This window comes from Equus caballus, chromosome 25, assembly GCF_041296265.1.
Source record: "Equus caballus isolate H_3958 breed thoroughbred chromosome 25, TB-T2T, whole genome shotgun sequence".
Classification (NCBI taxonomy): Eukaryota; Metazoa; Chordata; class Mammalia; order Perissodactyla; family Equidae; genus Equus; species Equus caballus.
In genome coordinates this window covers 45,638,098-45,661,121 of record NC_091708.1, presented here as the reverse complement: position 1 = coordinate 45,661,121, position 23,024 = coordinate 45,638,098, and the positions used below count along the sequence as shown (strand labels likewise).

The 23,024-nt window shown below is 57.1% G+C and overlaps 1 protein-coding gene and 1 long non-coding RNA gene across 3 annotated transcripts; one reads left to right on the top strand and one right to left on the bottom strand.

Moving 5' to 3' along the window:
• Window positions 1–523: 523 nt before the first annotated feature.
• Window positions 524–22,395, bottom strand: AGPAT2 (1-acylglycerol-3-phosphate O-acyltransferase 2). 2 transcript variants are annotated; one of them, XM_023629310.2, is made up of 6 exons: window positions 21,982–22,395; window positions 4,980–5,113; window positions 4,360–4,535; window positions 4,022–4,117; window positions 2,141–2,213; window positions 524–1,303 (listed from the first exon to the last, which is right to left on the bottom strand). In XM_023629310.2, the coding sequence occupies exons 1-6, from the start codon at window positions 22,161–22,163 to the stop codon at window positions 1,128–1,130; spliced, it is 837 nt and encodes a 278-aa protein (XP_023485078.1). In that variant the 5' UTR covers window positions 22,164–22,395; the 3' UTR covers window positions 524–1,127. The 2 variants fall into 2 exon arrangements, with proteins under 2 accessions (XP_023485078.1, XP_070107119.1); XM_070251018.1 differs by lacking the exon at window positions 21,982–22,395 and adding an exon at window positions 14,881–15,882.
• Window positions 5,112–9,043, top strand: LOC138920743 (uncharacterized). The gene is made up of 2 exons (XR_011432478.1): window positions 5,112–5,812; window positions 6,645–9,043. It is a non-coding gene; the product is annotated as an uncharacterized lncRNA (long non-coding RNA).
• Window positions 22,396–23,024: the final 629 nt, after the last annotated feature.

Below are 23,024 nucleotides of genomic sequence, written 5' to 3'. Positions count from 1 at the left end.
TGCGAAGCTCACAGGGGCCTCCCACAGGCCCACCGCCACGTGCTGACTGGTGGGAGGGCAGGGAGGGAGCCTCTAGCCACACTGGGCCCTCCTAGGTGGGGTCTTCGTCCCCCCTTTCCAGAAGAGCCAGGAGCAGGTGGATTCTGTGAAGGTGACCCAGGCCTCAGAGACGGCTTCCTCCTGATGACAAGTTGGCTCCACCCCCGGCCAGTAGCCAAAGAACAAATCCCCCGCCTCCTTCCCCAGTGCCCGCCAGACCCCGGGCATGGCTGCCACCCTCAATTAGGTGGACATCTTCGTCAACTGACAAAAGTATTATAGGATGACGGTGGGCTGAGCCCCTGGGAGGGAACACTGCGGGGAGGGGGCTGGGGGCCCCCACACTGTGCCCCTGCACAGGAGGAGGCGAGGGCAGTCTCAAAGACCTCCGCGCTGCCCAGGCTGTGCCACCCTCACCGCCCTGTGACCCAGGATGGAAGCCCGAGGCAGCGCTGCCCACCCTGAGTGACCACAACTCACCAGGTGCTTCCAAGAGCTTATTTATAAAGAACGACAACCGAGCGGTCCCCATTCAGCAGACCTGCTCCCCAAGGCTGGCAGGAGCGGCAGACCCTGCTTTCCGGCTCCCTGAGGCCCAGGTTGCATGGAGCCTGGCATCCTGGCCCCCCAAGAGCCCCGCCTCTCCCAGAGACCCTGATGCAGGCCATGGCTGGGCCCCCGGAAGCTGCTCTGCGCCCCACAGGCCCAGGCAGGAGGGTGGCAGGCCTCAGCTCCAGTCACTGTCCCGAGGCCACACCGCTCAGCCCTGCCAGCCCAGCTGGGGCCCCAGGCCTGCTCCTACACCTGGACCCTAGAGGCACAGGTGGCCGAGGCCCTGCCCTCAAAGCCTGGGGAGGTGCCAACTGACTCTCTTGTGAGGATGTCAGGGGCCCCGGATGCGGGGTCGAGGACAGGAAGAGGCTCCTGTTTCTGGGGTCCGAATGAAAGCCAGGGGAGCGGTAGGAACCAGACACAGTGCTATTTGGCAGCCAGGACGGCGCAGTGGAGGGGGTCCCTCTGTCCCTTCTCTAACCAGGTCCTGCCCCTGCCCACCCCACCTTCAGGTCCTGTCCTACTCTAGGCCTTGGCTACTGGGCTGGCTGGGCGCCAGGCCCCACGGCATCCCCATTCTCCTGGGGCATCTTGGATATGCGGAAGAACGTGGTCCTCATGGCCTGGTGGCAGGTGTCCATGAGCTTGGGGACGTCAGTGACAGTGAGGCCTCTGGTGGGGATGGCATCCAGCACCTCTACCTTGACCGTTCCTGTTGGGGGGTCGAGTGGCATCAACAGTCTGGGGGGCTGGAGGCCCACCTGTGCCTGCTGCCCTGGCCCCTATGCACGACCTTCCCTCTCCCTGGGCCCCTCCCCTCTCCCTAGGGCCCCTCCCCTGGGCCCAGGTTGGGCTGGGTTCTTCCCTGGGAACCTGGTCTCAGAGGGTTTGCTTTTAATTGAGAATAATTGACACAATTACTCACACAGCTCCTAAGCCTGTACTTGGTGAGCCTGAACGACTGTGTATGCCCTATAAGCACCACCCAAGGCACAGAACGCCTCCTCCCCCAGAAAATGTCCCTCCAGGCAGCCCTCACCCGCCATTCCACTTCCATCCTCCAGGGAGGTCTAGGCAGCTGCGGGGTCTCGGATGTGGGGGAGACAGCTTGGCTCCTCCCCTGCTGTCCTTCAACCTTGGACCCCACCTTCCCACCTGGGCACCAAGTGCCACGTGCAGGGTCTAGGGGGAAGGGGAGAGGCCCCGAGCTGCATGGCTGGTGGGCCTGGGGGTACCTGGGAGGCTGCTCCCCTGGGACTCAGGCCTGGATGCACTGGCTCAGAAGCCCACCCTCGGCACAGGAAGCGCCAGCCTCAAGTCCCCCAGGCCTCTGGGACCCTCAGTTTCTTCATCTGGGAAATGGGCTCACTAGCACCCACCTCACAGGCCCTGGCTGGGACTGGATTCCTTCCTTCCTCCTTTCCTTCCTCCCATGGTCGCTGAGTGGCAGCAACCTCCCAGAAATGGGAACCATTCTATGGGGGGCCTGGTGTTGCAGTGACCAAGGACCGCCAGTCCCGTGTGTGCGCGCAGGTGGTGGGGGCGCTACCTGAGGTGAAGAGCTTCGTCCTGGAGTTGTAGAAGGAGGAGAAGCTGGAGTACACCACGGGGATGATGGGCACCTGCAGACAGGAGGACGCGGGCAGCCTGAGGACCCAGAGCCCGCCCCAGCCCACCCTCATCCCCAAGGGCAAGCTCGTGGGGGGAGCCCTGCCTGGTCACCCGCCTGCCCCCACCTTGGGGCTGCCCACAGCACCCGGAGAGGTCCCAGGACGGGCACACTGTCCTGCCTCAGGGCCCTTCCCTACGCTGATCCCTGGGCCTGGAACACCGTTCATGCCCTGAGGGGCCCAGAGTTCCTGAAACTCATCCTGCACATCTTCACTCAAGCATCCCCTCCTCCAGGAAGCCTTCCTGGGCTGGCCCATGTCCATCTGATTCATGTCTGTGTCCCCCGCTGGGTCCTCAGGACTGCCCAGGGGAGAGGGCGCTGTCCAGTTCAGCTGGAGGAGGTGACTGAGGTTTTGCCGCCCACCCCTCCCTTCCCAAGCTTTCCTCCATTGGGAGGAGGCCGGGGCAGAGCCAGGGGAGGGGCAGGGCCCGCTGGGATTCCTGGAAGACAGTCCAGTGGTGACTCCAGCGTTGTAAAGGGCACCTGAGGGCAATCATGAACCCCGGGACCAGCAGAGGACTGGGGGCAGGGGCTCAGAGCCCAGGCAGGCTACAGTCTGGCAGGTGCTGGTGGGAGATGGGGAGGAGGGGGCGGGGAGAGGACAGGAAATGATGTCGTCTGCTGGCTGAGGCCGCCACTGCCCCAGCCCCCCAAGAGGCACCTGTATCTCCCCTCTCCTCTCCCATGACCCCTTCCCCATGCGACCGGCAGGGGAAAGTGGCATTAGCCCCAGGCGCTTGGCAGGAGTGCCTTCCACCTCCTGGCCAGAGTGGCCGCAGGCCCAGAGCATGGGAGAGCCTTGTGTGGGCTGGGCAGGCCTGGGATCAGAGCCCAGGCTCCCGCCCCCGGCTCCAGGCTCCTCCACGCAGCTTGCCAGCGCCCATACCCCCATGGCATCAACTGGGAGCCTCTGGAGGGAGGGCTCCCCAGGTCTTGCTCAGGGCCAGGCACCAGGGGGCGCCAGAGGCCACATGTCACAGGTGGAGGACAGGCGCAAAGCAGATCCCTGCCCAGCTGCCACCCAAGCTCCATCTGCAGGATGCAAGTCCAGTCCCCTGACCCCGACGATGGCTTTCCCCTACACCAACTTCCCAGCACAGTACCAGGGGCGGGACAGGGTGCCCTTCACCCACCAGGAGACCCTGCCCCTGGACGGGTGTGCCCCCTGCCTCTCCTGCTATCACCCCCAGACCCCAGGACATCTCTAGGACAACTGCACCCCTGGAGGCCGAGGACCAGATATGTACAATGTCCCTCGGTGGAGCTCACAGTCCACTCTCCCCAGGCCCGTCTCCGCCCCCACCCCCCCCCAGCCGTGGGCACTGCTGGTTCAGCCCACTGCCCACTCCCGCCCAGCCAGGGGTGCCGGGGGACTGAACAGGCCCTGAGCATAGCCTTCCCGAGAGGGCTCAGCCAGCAGCCTGCTGCCTCCGCCTTCTAACCCAGCCCTGGGCTCCCTCGGGGGGGCCTCTCCCCTGGCCACTTGGAAAGGGGGTGCTGGAGCTGCACGTGCTGCGTTGAGCTGAGTTTGCCCGCTGGCCGCTGGGCCTCATCAGGCGCCAGCCTTAACGCTTAGGGCGGGAAGGGGCCCAAAGGACTGCCCTCCGAGCAGGTCAGGGACCAGGGACCCTGCCCCATGGCAGGTGGGCCGTGAGCGCCAGCAGCCCCTGCCTGGCCAGGCGGGTCACCTTCAGCCTCAGGCCGACGTGGACCTGCTTCCCCACCCCCTGCTGCCCCAGGAGGGTGAGGCCTGCGCACCTGGGCCTGGATTGCCAGGTGGAAGGCGCCTTTCTTGAAAGGTAGCAGGTCTCCATTGTCATTCCGCGTGCCCTCAGGGTAGATCCACACTTTGAGCTGCAGGAGAGAGGAGGCAGCTGCCACAGGGATACACCCCACAGCCCTGAGGCCACCCGTGGGGCGCCCCCCTCACCCCCGCCCCAACTTCTCAGCCGAGACCCCGCTAACAGCTGAGGCCTGACTCTCCTGCATGCGGTTTGCGGGCGTGCGGGGGTGACGCCAAAAGCAAGGTGCGCGTCAGGTCTGCTCTGACACCTGCCGTCCCACCCTCCCTGGAGGCCCACGCCCCGGGCACTTACATCCTCCCGGACCAAGTGCTCGCCCACATCAGCCATCACGGTCATGGCGGTACTGGAGCGCTGCCGGTTGATGAAGACGACGCCCCCGAGGTACATGATCAGGCCCAGGGGCCCCAGGAAGAGCAGCTCCCGCTTGGCGATCTGAATGCAGCGCGGGGGCAGGATCTCCATGAGGCCTGTGGGCAGCCACCGGACACCAGACGGAGTGAGAGAGAGAGCGAGCAGGTGGCTCAGAGCCGGGTGGCCACCTCCCCAAAGAGGGAGCCAGCCCTGCACCTTGACCACCAACAGGCCTGGCCAAGTCACGCCTTCCCGCTGGCCACCTGGGCAAGTCACTTGGCCTCCAAGCCTCGGTTTCCCACCCGTAAAGGGAGGGTGCTCTAAGAGAGCTCCCGGCTGTCGGGGAGCCGCAGAGCCCTATGCCCAGCGCCAGGCACATGTGACCTGGTCCCTCATTACCTGTGGCTGGAGGGGGGCACAGGGCCCCCTGGCCTGGCCCAGCCTCTACCTCCCTGAAGCAGCCCCCATGCCCCCTCCCCGGGGACCAGGCCGGTGTCCCGGGCCCAGCCCGTGGCTGGGAAGGGCCAGCCCTCCCACCAGACCCTCTTGGCCCAGCCTACCCATCATGTCCAGGATGCTCTGGTGGTTAGAAATGATGACACAGGGGTGGTCGACTTCCAGCTTCCCGCGGCCCTTTATCTCAAAGCGAAGGCCGTATGCGTACTTGAAGGACCGAACAAACCAACTGATGATGCTAAGAGGGAAGATGGCACCAGTGAGCAGAGGTCCCACTGCCCTGCGGCCCCGGCCTGAAGGCCTGGGGAGGAACCAGAGACAGCAACACAACAGAGAGCCCCGCAGCAGATGGAGCCCACACCCACCCTCTTGTGGGCTGGCTGTGTGACCCTGAGCTTTCTTCCCCTCCAGGAGCCTTCAGATCCTGTCCCTCAAGGAGATGGGGACTGCTGCCCTGCTTCCTGCCACCCCAGCCTGCGGCCGGCGGGAAAATCAGGAACAGAAGGAGCAAAGCCTCCAGGGCCCGGACGCCTGGCAAGGGGGAGGGCGCCTTCCACATCCACATTCCAGGGGCCTGTCCTTATCCCGGGCCCTCCCTCACACCCCTGCTAGCTCAGCCAAGTGGGGGGCCCAGCTGGGTCTGCTGCTCAGTTGTGACGGCAACTGACGGACCCGACACAGAGAGAGAGAGGTCGGTGCGCCCCTGCAGAGGAGGCTGGGCGCCCACCCACACAGCTTGGGGAGGAGACCCGGTCAGAAGTGACCATCCCCTAAGGCAGTGCCACACTGGGAAGAAAGGGTTGGTACCAAAGGGAGACTTTTGCAAGGAGCCAAAGGTTGCTTCCAGAATGATGGGAGAGCCCCGCCGACGAGACCAGCACGGCCAGGCAGCACGGCGACGAGGCTGCTGTCACTCCTCGCCTGATCCCACAGAGCAGTGAGTGTACCCTGGTCCCAGATCGAGACGCGGCCTGCAGAGGCTCATGACTTGCCCAGGGTCTCACGGAGGGAAGGGAGTGGAGCCAGGATGTGTGAGGGCCCGGGACTCCTGACTTGGAAGCCCACGGCCTCCGAGCCCCTGTTCCTGGCAGGTGGCTGCCCCGGAGCACCCGTGCCCTTGAGGGGCCTCGTCCAAGCAGCACGCGATGGGCACAACGAGCTGTGTCCAGGGGCACTGTGGCTTCGCGCTCTAACTGTCCGTAGGGACTGTAGGCACTGCCTGGGCACGGAGAGCAGAAGGAGGAAGCGTGGCCTCCACCCCCTGCTCTGCGGGGATGCTCTGCCCACATCTGGGACAGAACAGGTGCCAGGAGGGGTCAGCCCACGAGGTGACGGATCTGAGGTGTGCGCTCAGTGCTCCGCAGCTCCCTGCAGGACCCCTGGGTCCTCCCATCCCCAGTGGGTGGGTGCAGATGTGCCGCCCGAGGGCCATCTCAGACTCAGAACTGCCCCCCTTCTCCCAGAGGATTTGTGCACCCGCCCTCCCGACACCCCCAGGCCATTGGATCCCAGAGACGGCTCTCAAGAGAGCAGACTCAGGGCCAGAGCCTTGACTCAAAGCCAGACTCGGGTTCTTTGAATTGCAGTTAAATACACATAATATAAAGTTTACCATCTTAACCATTTTCAAGCGCACACTTCTGTGCACTGAAGCAGGAAGTGCTTTCGAGTTGTTGCGCAATCACCCCCACCATCCATCCACAGAACGTTTTCCCAGCCCGAAACCCTGTCCCCATTAAAGACTCACCACCCCCCCCACCATCCCACAGCCTGTCCCGATGGATGTGATCCCTCGAGGGCCCTCACATGAGTGGAGGCCTAGAGGATTCGTCTGTTTGTGTCAGAAAATCAGATTCCTATCCAGCCGCACCTCTCACAGAACCTGCGTCCTGGGAAGTATCATTATCCCATGTTGCAGACGGGGAAACTGAGGCTCGGGGAGGCGCAGTGGCTAACTCTGGGCTGCTGTCACGGTTAGACCAGCGATCTGTCCCCAGATCTGGAAGCTGCTCCCTCCTCAGATCTGCCAGCTGGGGCCAGCCCTGGCCACGTGTCCCCTCCCACTCAGGGGCCGGCCAGGCTGGCAGGCCCCGGACCCTCGCTGGGAGAACCGACTGGCTGTTTCACCTCTGGGAATCTCAGTTTTCTCATCAGCAAAAGACAGCTTCCTGGGTCACTGTGAGGACTGCAGCAGACACGGAGAGGCCATAAGCAGGCAATTCACAAAAAGGAAACGTAATTGTCCAATTGACATCAAAAAATTCAATCTCACTAGCCATCAAAGAAATGCAAATTGAAACAAGAAACCGTTTTCATCTTCAGCTTGGCACAAATTAAAAAGAGTGACAACAGGAGGTGTTGGCCCAGAGAATGGAACAGCTCCAAGGACTGCAGGCCAAAATGAGAGCACAGACACAGATGCTTCTGGAAGGCAGGTTGGCAGCACCTGGCAAAAACGACTAAGAGGGGCTGGCCCGGTGGTGCAGCGGTTAAGCGAGCACGTTCCGCTTCAGCGGCCTGGGGTTCGCCGGTTCAGATCCCGGGGGCGGACATAGCACTGCTTGGCACGCCATGCTGTGGTAGGCATCCCACGTATAAAGTAGAGGAAGATGGGCATGGATGTTAGCTCAGGGCCAGTCTTCCTCAGCAAAAAGAGGAGGTTTGGCAGCAGATGTTTGCTCAGGGCTAATCTTCCTCAAAATTAATTACTTAAAAAACACAAACACTTAAGAAACCCAGTCCCTTTGTCTCGCAGTCCTCTTTGAGGAATGTATCCTAAGGCAGTTCCAAGGATGGTGGCAGTACTCACGTGTTGTCTGAATTACAAAAATCTGAGAACGCCTAAATACCCTCCAGTTAGTAGAAGAGAAGTATATTCGGGTTCATTTCACACCCTGCTGCAGCAGAGGAAAATGACAACCAAGATCTGTGTCACTGACTGCGAGGGACACTCCTGTGACTTCTAGCAGTGACCACCTATGGCTCGTGTTTCTGTATCTGGCTGCAGAGCAAAAAGCCTCAGCTGCATCTGGAAAGGGACAGTGATTCTCTCTGGTGGTGGCATTTTCTGGCTCTGGTTTTTCTTTCTTTCTTTTTTTAAATTCTGGTGAAATATATGCAACATAAAATTTATCATTCTATCATTTTCAAGTGTTCAGTGGCATTAGGTACATTCACATTTTGCTGTGCAGCCATCCCCAGCATCTGTCCCCAGGACTTTCCTCTGTTTTCTTTCTGTATCTAATGTAAGGGTTGATTGCATCCTGTTGTTGTTTTTAAACTACGAAAGATACTGTGTACACACCTCAGCCAGTAGGCAGAGCTGAGCAGGGGTCCTCTCCACACTTCTTCTCTGGCCTCTCCTGCCCCAGAGTCCAGGTGGCCTGGCAGAGACAGTGCTACCAGGACCAAAGGCTCTGGGAGGGACAGAGAGGCAGCCCCGGCTGCCCCAGGAGCTGCAGGGATCAGAGGCCCCCATGGCAGCACACTCTCTGCATTTTTGCAAATAATTGCACTCATACAAACTAAGAAATACAGCAGCCGGTGTGATTACAATGAGCTGTGAGAGAGAGGTGCACCCCGGGAGTGGAAAAAGGCAACAGCTATGTCCTCAAGGGGACGGATCATTCTCTGCAGGTGGCGTACACGCGGGTACCCACTTTTCCTTCTCCTAATGTCCCGTGTTTTCAAGGTTTTCTGTAAAAGTGGTGAGAAAATATTGTGAAAGATGACACAAGTGGACCCATTTAAAATAGAGCCAGCGCTGCCATTTCAGAGGGACTGCTTTCATGTCTCGTTTTCTTTATCTTCCAAATTGGACCAAACTGCCAACATTCCAAGAAGTCAACAGAACAAGAATAATATCTTGTCTATAAGAATGGATGGCCCTGGACTTTGCTGATGACCAGATTGATAATCAATCAATAAACTACAAGTCTAGACTTTTTGCCTGATGATCAAACCTCAGGCCATTCTAAGAAGTACAAAGCCAGCCTCACTCATGAGCACCAATGAACTCTTCTTTAACACAACTCACCTCCTCCTCCCTTTTTCCCATAAATGCCCTGGGCCCCTCTCCTGTAATCAGGACACTGTTTGGGTTTCTACCTGAACCTGTGCTCTCCAAATTCTAATTCTTTGACCCCAAATAAACGCTTTGCCTCTTGAACTGGTTTCTGTTTTTGTAGGGTGACATACGGTGTCAGAAGTGGGATCTGAAATGCTCTCGCCTTTGCACACTGGCGTCCTCTGGAAACGGACTCGGTACCAACACGAGCCCGCTTGTGTGCTCCCCACTTCCATGGACGGCTGACTCCTCTGCTCATGTGACCTCTCGGGCTCAGACCTCCCTCCTTTTGGTTGAGGTCAGTGCCTTTTTTGGTCGAATCAACCGCCCATGACACCACTGTCTCAGTGCCAGCACGACGGCCATTGCTGCAGGAGGGGCCTTCCTCAGCAGTTTTCCTTGGTTAGTGAGTCCTAACCAAAGTAAGAGATTTTCCTAATGTCATTTTTATTTGCACGCTTTTCTTAACCTGAGAGTTTTCCAAGAAGCTCCTCCCCTGGGAACTCCAGCTGGTTTTATATTTAAGGACCGTGGTCCTTCCTCTTGTAAACTTTTGTTTACAAAAGCGGACCGATAATACTAAAGATGATTTCAAATTACAGCAGCCACTTTGGGGCTCCTTTGAGCTTCCAAAACTTGTCTTGTTGCACGCTAGATTTGAGAACCATGGACCAAGTTAAATGCAATCTTCAATCTCTAAAGAGTCGAGTGCACCACCTTCCAGAACACCTGCTTAAAAGCCATGGTCTGGGAAGCTGTAAATATTTACAAGTAACAGCAAAATCTTACTAAGCTTGTCTGGTGTCCTGAGAGCTTGGCTTGGGAACCACTGGTTTGGGTACTGCAAAATACGGTCAGACAGAAACGTGGCTGCACCCCACTTGCAGTCAGAGATGGCTGGACAGAAACACGGGCTGAACTCCATCGGCAGGTGTGGCCCCATCAAACTGCAGCCAGCCTCAGGGGAATCACACTGGCCATCAGAAGGCACATTTCAACGAGATGAGATCATTTAAGAAGTTCACCTTAAAGTAAAGCCTTCAAAATCCCAAAATAGCATGACTGAAAGTTTTGTTGTAAAAAACTAACGAAAAATTAAGATATAAGAGATACTTAAAAGTCTGTTAATGGCTTTACAGACACCCCCATATCTACATTTGAAGGAGAGCCCCCACATGGGCTCCTCCCAGAGTTAATGAGACTCTGAGAGATTTCCGGAGAAATTGCTATGTGATTCCCTTAAACAGTCAAAGGTAAACTAAAATTAAAAATTATTTAAATTGCTTCATACTGCCAGGCATATTTACTATTTGTCCCGGCTAAAACCTGACAAGATATCTGAAAGAATTTAGTAACTTATGATTAGAAATTTGGCCAAATGGGAAGCCGATATTCAGAGCCTGACGGGGATTGTTTTTTATAGGTCTTTTCCCCTAAGGTAAAGTAAAACTATTGCCCAGAGGAAAAGAAGCAAATTAGGGACGATGCGGTTGGACAGGCAGATGAACTATGACGTCATTTAAGTTACAACTTAATCTGTAACTGACTGACTTTCTGAGGAATTGAGAGCGACTATCCTTATCTTCCAAATCTTTGCAAAACTGGAACTGCAGCTTTCACCAATCCCCAAAACCTCCCCTATCTATCTCAAAAAGCCTGTAACCTCTCCGGGAACTATTATCCAGACCTTCACCAATTCCTAAGACTGAAGGAAAAAAGAGAAAAACAGCTATAGAAGTTCCCTTATCCAAAATCTAGCATCTGAAGTGTCTTCTCCACAAATATCAGTAGAAAAAAGCTTTAGACATCTAAGCAGGTAAGCTTAATTTATTCAATCTGTCAGAAACAAAATCTGGATCCGACCAGTCTTTCATGACGAGTGAACTCTGTATTACTGTACCTGATGCATCACAGTAATTTTTTTTAAAGATTTTATTTTTTTCCTTTTTCTCCCCAAAGCCCCCCGGTACATAGTTGTATATTCTTCGTTGTGGGTCCTTCTAGTTGTGGCATGTGGGATGCTGCCTCAGCGTGGTTTGATGAGCAGTGCTATGTCCGCGCCCAGGATTCGAACCAACGAAACACTGGGCCACCTGCAGCGGAGTGCACGAACTTAACCACTCGGCCACGGGGCCAGCCCCCATCACAGTAATTTTAAAACAATAGCTATGGGGTCTCTAGGTGTGTGTCTCTACATATGAATATTATATATATGTGATATTTTGCTACCTCTGGATGGTATAATTTCTAAAAGAACTCTATTAATTGGCTTAAAGAAAGTACTTAAATAATTTCTAAATATAATAAAAATTAGGGGCCGGCCTTGTGGGTGAGTGGTTAAGTGCACACGCTCCACTTCGGTGGCCCGGGGTTTGCTGGGTGTGGACCTATGCACTGGTCATCAGGCCGTGCTGAGGCGCGTCCCACACAGAAGGACCAGAAGGAGCTAGGACACACAACTACGTGCTGGGGCTTTGGGAGGAAAAAACTGATGGCTAACTTTGCCTAATATCTCATGAAGCTTTTGGAGGCAATCTAAGCAGCCTTACTGAGAACAAGTAAAGTAAATAGAGCCAAGAAAGATAAAAGTTTTGGGGTGAACTTTTTAATAATACTTTTGTGTTATGGTATATATACTTAAAGGTAACTTCAAAACCTTTTGATAACTTGAAACCTTAGAATTTTGTTAAATTAAATGATGGAAATTTATTGAGTATCTAGGTCATTTCCACATAAGATAAAATATTAGACATTAATTACTAAACATAGATTTACCTACCTTTGGCTTCTTTTTTTTTAGGAAGATTAGCCCTGAGCTAACATCTGCTGCTGATCCTCCTCTTTTTTTTTGCTGAGGAAGACTGGCCCTGAGCTAACATCCGTGACCATCTTCCTCCACTTTATATGTGGGACATCTACCACTGCATGGCTTGCCAAGTGGTGCCATGTCTGCCCCCGGGATCCGAACAGGTGAACGCCAGGCTGCTGAAGCGGAACGTGCTCACTTAATCGCTGTGCCACCAGGCCGGCCCCTACCTTTGGCTTCTTATTACAAACAAACTAGAATAATACTGGATTTATTAATAAACATGTTTTGTGCCGTGCTGAGAAATTTCCTATGAGAAAGCACGTTTCTAGACAGTACTTATAAGTCTGCCAATCCACAGGATGCTAAGGTAGAAGAATAAGGGACCCATCTCGTATACAAGGAAAGTAAGACGTGTGTCTTCATCAAAGGAGGGATAAGAAGTGGAGATATTTTTGTTTGTTTGTTTTGTTAAAAAAGTAAATTGTCCTGGGGCCAGCCCCATAGCTGAATGATTTAAGTTTGTGGGCTCTGCTTCGGCGGCCCAGGGTTTCGCTGGTTTGGATCCTGGGCGCGGACATGGCACCGCTCATTAGGCCACACTGGGGCAGCGCCCCACAGAGCAGAACCAGAAGGACCCACAACTAGAATATACAGCTGTGTACCGGCGGCTTTGGGGAGAAGAAGGAAAAAAAAGAAAGTAAATTGTCCTAAAATACTAGGAAGGAGGGAAGGCATCAGACAAATTCCGAAAGTTAAAGAGAAAGTTACAGAAGGTCTGTGGAAGAGGAAAGAGGAAAACTGAAGAAAGAGGCCTGTGCCTGGTCAAGTTGGCCAAGACTGAAATGAACTTAATTAAGTAAATGGGCTTTAATATCGAAAGGAAGCTAGTGCAAAAATTAGAATTTGGTTTTCTCTTTTTTTTTTTGGAGGAAGATTAGCCCTGAGCTAACATCTGCGGCCAATCCTCGTCTTTTTGCTGAGGAAGACTGGCCCTGAGCTAACATCCGTGACCATCTTCCTCTACTTTATAATGTGAGATGCCTACCACAGCATGGCCTGCCAAGCGGTGCCATGTCCGCACCCGGGATCCGAACCAGCGAACCCCGGGCTGACGAAGTGAAACGTGCAAACTTAACCGCTGCGCCACCGGGCCAGCCCCGGTTTTCCCTCTCTTAAAAGGATAATTTTTTGGGCTTTTAGTCTGCTCTTGATAAGGAGATTATGAAAGATTTCCTTCTTTACTTGAGTAAGTCTACCTAAAAGGCAGAAATCTTATGTTTTGTAAAAATAATTTTCTAGGTTCAAAAAGCTGAGGTCTCTATTAAAAGAGCTAGGGTTTTTTTCTTAACTGTTTGACTTTCCATGATTGCCTCTCTTTCCCATCTTCTGCTGCCACTTTGGATAAATGGAAGTGAAGCCTTGTTTCACGCGACCTATGACCCTATCTGGCTAAGCGTTTTAAAACATTTTGATATTTTTGACAAACTTCCCCAAGATTCAAATCCTAAATAAAATCTTTCTTTTGACCTGAAAGTAACTTTGAGAATTTCCAGTGGGACCCAGGGACTTCTCAAAGAATTCTCTCTTCCCATAAAGAGGGAAATACTAAACGAATTAGGCATTTCGTATGTTAAGTTGCATGGGCAGCATAGTCAAATAAATGATGGTAAACCTTCTTAGGTTATACTGCATGGGTAAATATTAATATAAGTGTTCTAAAAATTATATGAAATTCCTAAAAATCTCATATATCCTGGTATAATTCTACTCATTATCTTAAAATATGTGTTACAGAAATAACCAAATTTCCTTGTCAATTGCATTATTATCAGATGTTTAACCATGCCACTTTACGTCTTTTGTCATCTATAGATAGTTTTTGTTTTACTCTGATGCTTTTGCAAAAATGTTTCATCTTCTGAGAGATTCATGGAAAGGACTCTGACACCTACTCCACAATAGTTTTCTGATGAAATTTCAGATCACAAAACTGACCGGGATTTTAAGAAAATCTTTCCTCTTAAGCTATCATCAATTTGTTAAGATATACCTTTGTGAACAAAAACGAATCATTTCCTTTTTCTCCCTACCTGATCCCTCCAGAATTCAGAAACTCTCAGTGAGTATTCTTATTTTCACTTATATAAAGAATCAGACCATGTTTTTAACATAAACAAATTAGTATTACTGTGATCATCTTTGGCAAACAATGAGGGTCATTGTGGAGAGAAACATTACGTTGCACCTTTGTAGACGCTGGATTCTAGTCCTGTGCACTGTCTTTGAGGTTTTGTTATACACCTGTGGACTGGGCTCCCCTGGCCTCGGGTATTGCCTTTAGTCATGCTGACTGCTTGCGACGTCCTCTTTGGAAAACATGAACTGAGCTCACGTGGGACGGTTACCGGCAGATCAGCGTCTGTTGGTGTACACCCTTCTGCTGGTCCCTTCTTGTCTTATCTGAGTACCACCAGCCACTGTGAGTCTCTAATATTCAGGCCCCTCATCAACAGGTTGAAGCACCCCTGTCAGATTCCACTCTAAAGGGTGCTGTTGGTCACAGTCAAGAGCCTGGTGACCGGTATTCTGGAAGCATCATCCGGGAAAGACAGCCCTCGAGCCCCACTGCAAAGGACCTGACCAGGCGCTCCTGACCACTGACACAGCTGCAGGACTAGCAGGCACTGACGCTCGGAGATACATCTCCCAGCTCAAGTAGGCCGCACCTGCCATCCTGTCCTGTGCAAACGCCGGAGGCCTCCACTTCCAACTGCCTGGGAAGAGAAGCAGCCGACGTCCGAGGCAGGCAGCGCTCCCAAGATGACAGGCCCAGGCCTGAACACCTTTCTCTCGCTGTTGCTTCTTACCTTATTTCTTCCTCTTTCTTGGAAAGACAATACTCTCATCCATGTCTCCCAATCTATTACAAAAGGGGGAACTCGTCCTGACTTTTGGGTCTGTCATCAGAAGCCCCCTTCCATGCAGGAACATAGAGAAGACCTTATACATTTAACCACCATCTCTCCACCATTTCTTCCCTCATTCCTCATGCTAAGTGTCCAGAAGATCTTGCCTAGTCACCCACACCGCCAGAGCTTTAAGAGGGAACATGGGCCACTGTTGTAAATACCTCTTGTTGAACTCAGGGGAACACCTCCGGCAAGGCAGAGACGGAACTAGACGGCATCTGAGCACAAGCCGAACCATCAGCTGCAGGGATCTCTTCAGCTGGCTGCCCTCAGGCATCGCCTCCTGGTGCAGGTCTATCTCCACTTGGGACTTAGCGCTTTGTCTGTACAGGAATTCTCATTGTTGTAAACCTTTGTCCCCACTGCACAGCTCGATGTCCTAACCACACCTCTTACATAACGAGCGCTTGGCACTTTGAAATGACTCCTAAGGCTGGTGAGACTTCACGGAACGGCAGAAGATACTGGCCCTTGAAAGAACTGGACGCAGAGCCTTTCTCTGCCCTGGTGCCCTTGTTGCTCAAATGGGGCCTGAAGGCTCCTGAGGAAGGCACATTCCCTCTGACACGGGACACGACATACAGGAATGGGCCTTCCTGGCCACAAGGGACCAGCGGGGCTTTGATGGCTGAACAGCAATGCCTTCCAATAGTCGGTCAGCAATGCTCTCCAGAGTTTGATGAGTGATGCTTTCAGAGAAAGACCTTGATCAACAGGAGAAAATGCAGAAGATGACCTGAGTGGATCCATATCAAAACAGAGCGGGAGGAGCCATCTCAGAGCAAGTGCCTTATGTCTTGTTTTCTTTATCTTCCAAACTGTACCAAACCACCAACATTCTAAGAAGTCAGTAAGGACGAGAGTACTGTCTGCAAGGACAGACGGAAGTGGACTCTGCTGACGACCACACTGCTACCCAATCAACGAAGGACAGGGCTGGCCTTCTGCCTGATGATCGATCCTCAGGCCAATCTAAGAAGTGCAAACCCAGCCTCGCCTCATCCAGCACCAATGAATTCTTCTTTAATACAACCCACCTCCTCCCCCTCCTCTCTCCCCATAAAAACCCTGAGCCCTTCTTCTGCAATCGGGACCCTATTTGGGTTCCCACTTGAATCTGTGCTCCCTGAGTTGCAACTCTTTGATCCCAAATAAACGCTTTGCCTCTTAACCTGGTTTCTGTTTTATGGGTCACATGCCACGTAACACTTCAGTCAACGACGGACTGCGTCTACAGTGGAGGCCCCGTAACATTAGGACCATGGAGCCGAGGTGTGCAGCAGACTGTCCCATCCGGGTCTGAGTGAGCAGACCCTATGATGTTCGCACGCCCACGGAATTGCCTAACCACACACTTCTCAGAACGTCTCCTCGTCACTAACAGACACATGACTACTATCATTCTGACAGTGTTTTCTCAAAGAGGAAGGAAGTAAACCCAGCTTTGCAGGGGTTCCTGCAGCCAGCAGACATATCCGGGCACCCAGCGTGCACCACCAGGCACCCGGTGCCCGGGCAGAGAAAGCCGGTCGGTCCTTGCCCCGGCAGAGCAGAGCGCGCTTCTAACAGCAGAGGCAGGAGGGAATCCCCCGCCCCTGCCCCCACCCCTGACATCTGCTGAATGCTTACCATGCATCAAGGGATGCACATGAACCACTGCCTTCTGTTCCGACAACAACCACGCTGGTCCACGCACGCATTATACCCACCCTACAGATGAGGAAGTGAGGCTCAGCAGAGTTAAGTGACTTGCCCAAGGTCACACAGCAGGGAAGCCAGGATGGGCTGGAGCCCACCTCTCACCTGGCTTTTGAAAAACGTGTGAAAAATGCCAGGCAGAGGGCATGGTGGAGGCCGAGAGAGGGCTCGGGGGGTATAGGGGTTCAGAACCGCAAGACGCCAGGAGCTCATTCTGAGGCCTCCTCCCCTCCCCCGGGGACTCCAGAAGCCCCAGCCGAGCCCCAGCAGGGCTGGAAGCCGCTCTGTCCTCCTCCCCCAGCTGGAAGCTCAAAGCAGCCCTCATGCCTGGCTGCCCGCTACCCAGCCCAGGCCTGGGCCTGAGTGCCAGCCCTCCCGCGCCCCAACCCCACACCTGACCGAAGTGCCCTCGCCCCAGTCACAGGGGGCAAGGGCTGCCCCTCCTTTCCCCCATAGCAGCCAGGGCCCCAAAGCTGGGGGCAGGTGTCACCAGCGCTGATCCTGGGACAAGGTCACACAGCTCTGGCCACTATCTTACATCCTGCAGCCCCCACTGCATGACCCCACCACCTGGGGGAAGCCAGGAGGGGTGGAGCCAAGGTCACCTGAAGCCCCAGTGGCCCACGGCCGGGTTGGGTGCCCCGCCTGGCGCTCTGGAAGCACTGCTGCCAGCTGCCAGGTGGGTGACTGGTGCCAGCTTTCCATGGCAAGGCAGGCGGCCTGGGAGCAGACCCCTTCCGCGTGCCTCCTCCAGCAGAGCAGGTGTACCGGCCCTTCCTGGGCCGTTCTCAGGAGCCCTCCACTTAACTCCAGGTGGGGACCCCCGGCCTAGAAGTGAGCACCATAAACGTCACAGATGCTCCTGGCAGCTGGCTGAGGACGTCTGGGCTCCTCCCTTGCTCTGGGTCACACTGCCTGGATTGAATCCCAGCTCTCTTCTCATGCTGCGACCTTGGGCAACACACTTGACCTCCCTGAGCTTCCGTTTCTGCCTGTGAAATGGAAAGGCTGTAGAGGGACTAAGTGTGACGAGGCTGGGACGCCCCATGAAACCTGCGGGACCCCAGTGCCCTCCATAAACAGCAGACGTGATGACGATGACACAAGCAGCAGAGAAGAATCCAGAGTAAATGAAACCAAGAGGCCCCTAGACCCGCCCACCCCTCCTCCAGCCACACCTGCTCCAGGCAGCAGGGAGGCAGCTCAAAGCGCAGCCTGGAGCACCTGCTGACCTTTGCCCTTAGCACCTGGACTCCCGCTAGGTGGCTCCTAGGAGACTGGGACAGCTGTTTCGGCCGAGGCATGCCAGTCCTCAGACAGATCCCACAGGATTCGTCCCGGGAGCGAGGGGCTTGGTAGGGCTCCCTTAGGGCAGTCCTGCCAGGAAGGCAGCACAAGAGCCATCGATCTGCTCAGGCCCAGCGAGGCCACCTGTCAGGGCACGGGCGTTGTCCAACAAGTTTCCAACAAGTGTCATATGAGTGGGAGCACAGGAGGGGGCGGGGCGGGGGCGAGGGGAGGGAGGGCCTCCAGCCTGTAAAGGTGGCCAGAGGGGTTAGGAAGGGACTGCAGGAGTTGGGTGAACATGAGGACACTAATGAGCTTTACTCCCGGGCTCGCTGGAGCTCTGGTTTCCGGGCCTCCGGGTGTGCAAAACACACCCAGGGGAGTGCGTCTGCCCCTCACCATTCCACCCCAAGCAAAGCAAGGAAGACTTTCTTTCAAGACCAGGGCCCCAGGCCAGCCCCTCTGGGCTGTGGGGCGCCCCAGCGGCAGTGTGTCTGCATCCACGCATCCCCCAGGGCCACGAGTGGAGGCAGCTCTGGCTAAGAGGCTGGGCCGTTCCAGATTCAAACCCTGAGCAGCATCAAATCCCCCGTCTCTGTGGCCGAAACAATGCCCAGTCTTCCCTCCTCGATGTTTCACATGGGCACGGGCTACACAGATGGGGTGCCTCTCTGCCCCGCCTCCCCTGCGGCTAAGAGCTTGGCCATCTGGGTCCCGGCCTTTAGGACGGATGCGGAAGCACGCAGTCCAACCCTCAGAGGCCCTGCCACAACGGTGGCACGCTGGACCCTGAGAATGATGGGGCCACAGGACAAGGAGCAAAAAGCTTTCTGTGGCCCTGGGCCCCCCAGCTCTGGTCTCCTTTGGTGCATGAAAAAGTTAACTCTGTTGGTTAAGCCGCTATTATTACGGTTTCCTAACCCTGCAGCCAAACCGAATTCTAATACACATGGCTTCCCTGGGCTTCACCTTCCTCTATCAAACGGGGTAATAAGGGCATCTGCCTCCTGGGATGAGGAAACGTGGCCTGCCACCCTACCCTAGCCCTGCGCACAGGGCACTGACAGCCTGGGAGGGTCCTTGGTATCAGGCCCCCAGCCTGGGTAGAACAGAGTCGGCCTCAGCTCTTCTGTTCCCATCACCGTTTCCTACATACTCAGAAGCCGGGTCTAGACGGCAAAAGCCTCTTTGGGTGCTAGCCCAGAGCCCCAAGGGGAGGGGCCACTGCTCAGGGGGAAGATGGGAAAGCAGGGGAGGGGGAGAGCAGGGCTGCTCCTCCCAGGGCTCAAGGCTTGCCCAAGGCCTGCTCTGCCGCCTGAGGTGACCACGGTGCTGCTCCAGCCCCCGGTGCCGGTGGGCACAGAGGAAAAAGGAAAAGCATGCGCTCTGCACTCGCTCTCAGTAGGTCTGCATCCGAGCTGTGCCAGGTCCCAGCTCTAGGACCCTCCTCCCGCCCTTGGAAGCCTTAGTTTCAAGCTGCTTCTCTGAACCTCAGCCTCTTCATCTGCAAAACAGGACACATAATAATTCCTGTTCCCAAGGTTGAGGCATCTGCAGCGCACAGTAGGTGCGCAGGAGACGGAAGTGGAGACAACAGCATCATAGGCAAAGGATGGCAAGCAGAGTCCTTCCGGAAGTCAGGGTGGGACTGGAGAGGGGAGCAGGTGGGCAGCCAGGGTGCTCAGTCATCCCAGGACACACTGGTCCAACTTGGCATATCCTGGCCCAGGGTGGGCCTCAAACAAGGGGCCAGGGAGCCTGTCCGCTCAACCTCCTCCCACACGGTCACCTCGGTCCCGCTGGGTCCTGTCCCTGCACCTCGGGACTGGAGTGATGCAGTGCCTCTGCATTCTCTGCATTTCTGAGCGTCCCCCACGGCCACGCCCTTCAGGGAACTCACATGTTCACAGTGCGCCCCACCTCGACTCTGCCGTCCCTAACCCCATTCTTAGCCATGGCTGGGAGGCATCGCTGTGACCCACCCCTGTGGGATCTGGCAGTGCAGGGGAAGGAAGCTGTGGGCCCCTGGACCCCCAGGCCCACCTTCTCCCTGGGGAGAACAGAGCTCCTGCTGTTACATCCAGAGCAGTCCCTTCTCGGAGCCTGAGTCTGGGGGCTGCCCCGGGGAGGGGAGGGGAGCAGGCAGCTGCCCTCTGAGCACCCTCAGGGCCTCCAGGGTTCAGAAGACAGCTTTGTTGGCCAGAATCTGGGGTGAGGCTGGCAGCTGAGTCCGGCTCTGGGCTGAGAAGAGCAAGCCCAGGCCGGCAGAGGCCAGAGGACCAAGGCCGGCAGGAGCCAGTGTGACCAGCCTGCCAGGTCCAGCCACCTGTCCGAAAGGCAGAAGGGCAGCTGGGACCTTCTGAGTTGACCCCTGGGAAACAGCTTTGAAGTCCAGGAGGCAACACTTGAAGAACAAGTTGGGCCTTTTAAAAGACAAGGAAGCAACTTGTAAGGAGGCCACCTGGGGAGGGGCAGGGTGGCCTCCTTTCACGCCCGCTGAAACTCGCCTGCAGCTCAAGACAGCCAGGCCCAGGGCTGCCTACTGCCGTAGAACTAGACATGCCACCCTCCTGCTTGGCTCTGGGAGGACAGCAGCCCCTCCAAGGAGCCTCCTGGCCTGCTGCTCCCTGAACCCACCACCACCTCCCCCTGCTTGGCTGAGGAAGGCTCCTGCCTGCAGGGAGTCCCTGGGCCTTCATCTCAGGCCAGGCCTTCCGAGATGTACTTAGACTCAGGCATCCCTATCCTTGGGCAGCCGGGACCCAGCCCTGAAGACTCCCTATTTCTGGAAACAGGCCCTCTCCTCCCCAGGGGGCACTCCATTAACAAGACTGCCAGAAGGACACCACCTAGCTGCCCCTGGGTCTTTGCTCCCCGGGGAGCTGGCCTGGGCCATTGGGGGGATGGGGGGGCACCATAGACCTATCCAGTGCCTACCAGGCCCTCCAATCTGAGTCCTCACTCACACCGACTCCTGGTGCCACAGGAAGCCACGAACCCCAAAGGCAGGGCCTGGAGGACCCATGAAGTGTGGGCCAGTCCGAGCAGCATCAGCCAGCTGGGCCGGGCAAGGACAGAGATGGTGGAAAACCAGGAACCCTCACCCGCTGCCCTGAACCACATGCATGGTGGGGCCTCAGGGACTACAACATCCCCACACCAGGCCACAGCCAAGAGGCCATTGCAAAACCCACAGAGAGAAATGTTAGCAACAGCCCCCAGGAGGTCCAAAACTAGGAGAAAGGGTAAGAAGGAGCCCCCTCTCAGGCAGCCACGCCCCCCAGCCTCTGACTCGGAGAGGTCCCCAACCCTCTGGTCAGGCCAGCCTGACCCCCCCTTTACCACCCCCGCCCGGCCTAAGAACGCAGAGCTCTGCCACGCCGGGAGGCACCCCGAGGAACATTCCAGCCACCACCCACTTCTTTCCCCCATCGGGCAACCCCCCAACCTTCCGGAGCACGGAGTCTCCCCACCCTCCCGAGAAGACGGCGGAAAGGGAAGGGGGAACCTGCCCGCGCGCCTGAACACAGGTGCATCCATCACCTGGCGCGTGGGCGGGAGGGGGGCTGGAGAGCAGAGAGGGACGCCCCACGCCCCAGCGCGCCCGGCCCGGGGGGGGCGGTGCTCCGGCAGGGCCGGCCCTGGGGCAAGCCCCACCCTCCCGGCCTCGGTTTCCCCAGAGTGAAGCAGGACTGAGCCTCTCCCAGCTCGGCCGAGTCCCCTTCCTCTCGGAAAGCCGCTAGGCCATCCGCCACCCGGCACGCCCTCCGCTGGGCGCAGGGACGCGGCGGCGCCAGAGGCCGAGACCAGCTTAAATCCCTGAGGGTCTGTCCCTGGGCCGGGGCCTCCTGGCAAGGGCGCAGGGACATTGTGACGCCGGCTCCCGGGGACCTCTGCCCAACCCAGCCGCGCACTCAGTTCCGCTCCCCCCTCGCGCGCCCGCCCGAGCCGGGAGAGGCAGGAAAGAGGGAGAGGAGAAACAAAAGTTAGGGAAGCGGAAGCGGGCGGCGGCCGGGCGCTCCCCACCCCGCGCGCACCCCCGAACCGGGGCGCTGCCCGAACCCCAGCCAGGCGCTTCTCCGCCCCCCCCCCCACAACGGCCCGGCGCCTGGCGCCCCCGCCCCCCGCCAGGCCCCTTCCCTCCGCGCGCCCCCCCACCCCGACCCGGGCGCTCCCCGCGACCCCTGCCAGGCGCTTTCCCCGCGGGCGCTCTCCCCAAGCCTGGGCGCCCCCCCGACCCCCGCCAGGCGCTCCCCCACCCTGCCCCGCTGCCTTGCCTCATGTTCTCCACCGTCCGGCCACCGTGGCGCAGCAGGCAGACGACCGAGGCCACCGCGGAGACCACGAAGCAGAGCACGCAGTACAGCGTGATCTTCGTGTAGAACTTGGCCGCGCGGTTGAGCTGCACGAGCAGCAGCAGCAGCAGCAGCGCCGCGGTCAGCCACGGCCAGAGCTCCATGGCCCGGACGCGCCCCGACGGCGCGGGCCTGGGGCTCCCCGCCGAACTCCGACTGGCGGCAGCTCCCCCTCCTCCCCGCCCGGCCCCGCCCGCGCCCCTTATTGCGAGGGCGGAGGGGCGGGGCGGGGCGGCCGGGGTGGAGCGAGGAGCTCGCGCCAAGGAAGAGGCTAGGTGCGGCGCGCCCCGCCCCGCGTCTGGCCCACCGCGGCCGCCGGTCTCCCCGCGCCGGCGCCGCCCCGCCCCGCCCCGTGTCACCCGCCCCGCCCCGCGACACTTCTCCCCCCGCCGCCAGGTCCCTTAGCCTCTGGCGCCGCGCCCCTCTCCAGCCCGTGCATCCTCACTGGCAGGTCGCCTGGGCTCTGGCACCGCCCCCCTAATCTGGGCCTCCTCGCCCCGGCCCATGTCCCCCACCTCCGGCCGTCCCCCCGCCGTGGCCGCCACCCTTCAGCCCAGACCACAGCTCCGACGGCAGCCCGAGGACGCGGCCGCCCGTGCCAGCCCAGTCACCACAGAAAGGGGCCATGGAACCGCGCCCGAGCGACCTGGACCGGCAGCCTGTCCCTTCGGGTCCCCTCGGGCAATTGCGGGGAGATCCAACTGGCCCTCGAGCCACCTTGCCCTGCGGGGCCTAGTGGGTGCACTGGACTCCTGGGGTGGGGACGGAAGGAATGGGGCGTGTTTCTGGGCGTGGCTGGGGGGTGCCAGGAGCAGCATGTCCCTGGTCTTGGAGTGGGGCCAGCGGCAGATATCAGGCGACTGTGTTCACATCAGCTCAGCGGGTGGGCCAGCAGCCTATCAGGGCAGGGGTGTGCTTGGCCTGGTGGGGAGGAGGTCTGGTGTTCCAGATCATCCCCTGGGGGG

Coding starts and splice junctions, on each gene's coding strand:
- AGPAT2 (XM_023629310.2), bottom strand. CDS start 22,163: ATGGAGCTCTGGCCGTGGCTGACCGCGGCGCTGCTGCTGCTGCTGCTG. Junction 4,536..4,979: donor GAGCATCCTGGACATGATGG/GTAGGCTGGGCC, acceptor GGCTGCCCACAG/GCCTCATGGAGATCCTGCCC. Junction 4,118..4,359: donor AGCACTTGGTCCGGGAGGAT/GTAAGTGCCCGG, acceptor TCTCTCCTGCAG/CTCAAAGTGTGGATCTACCC.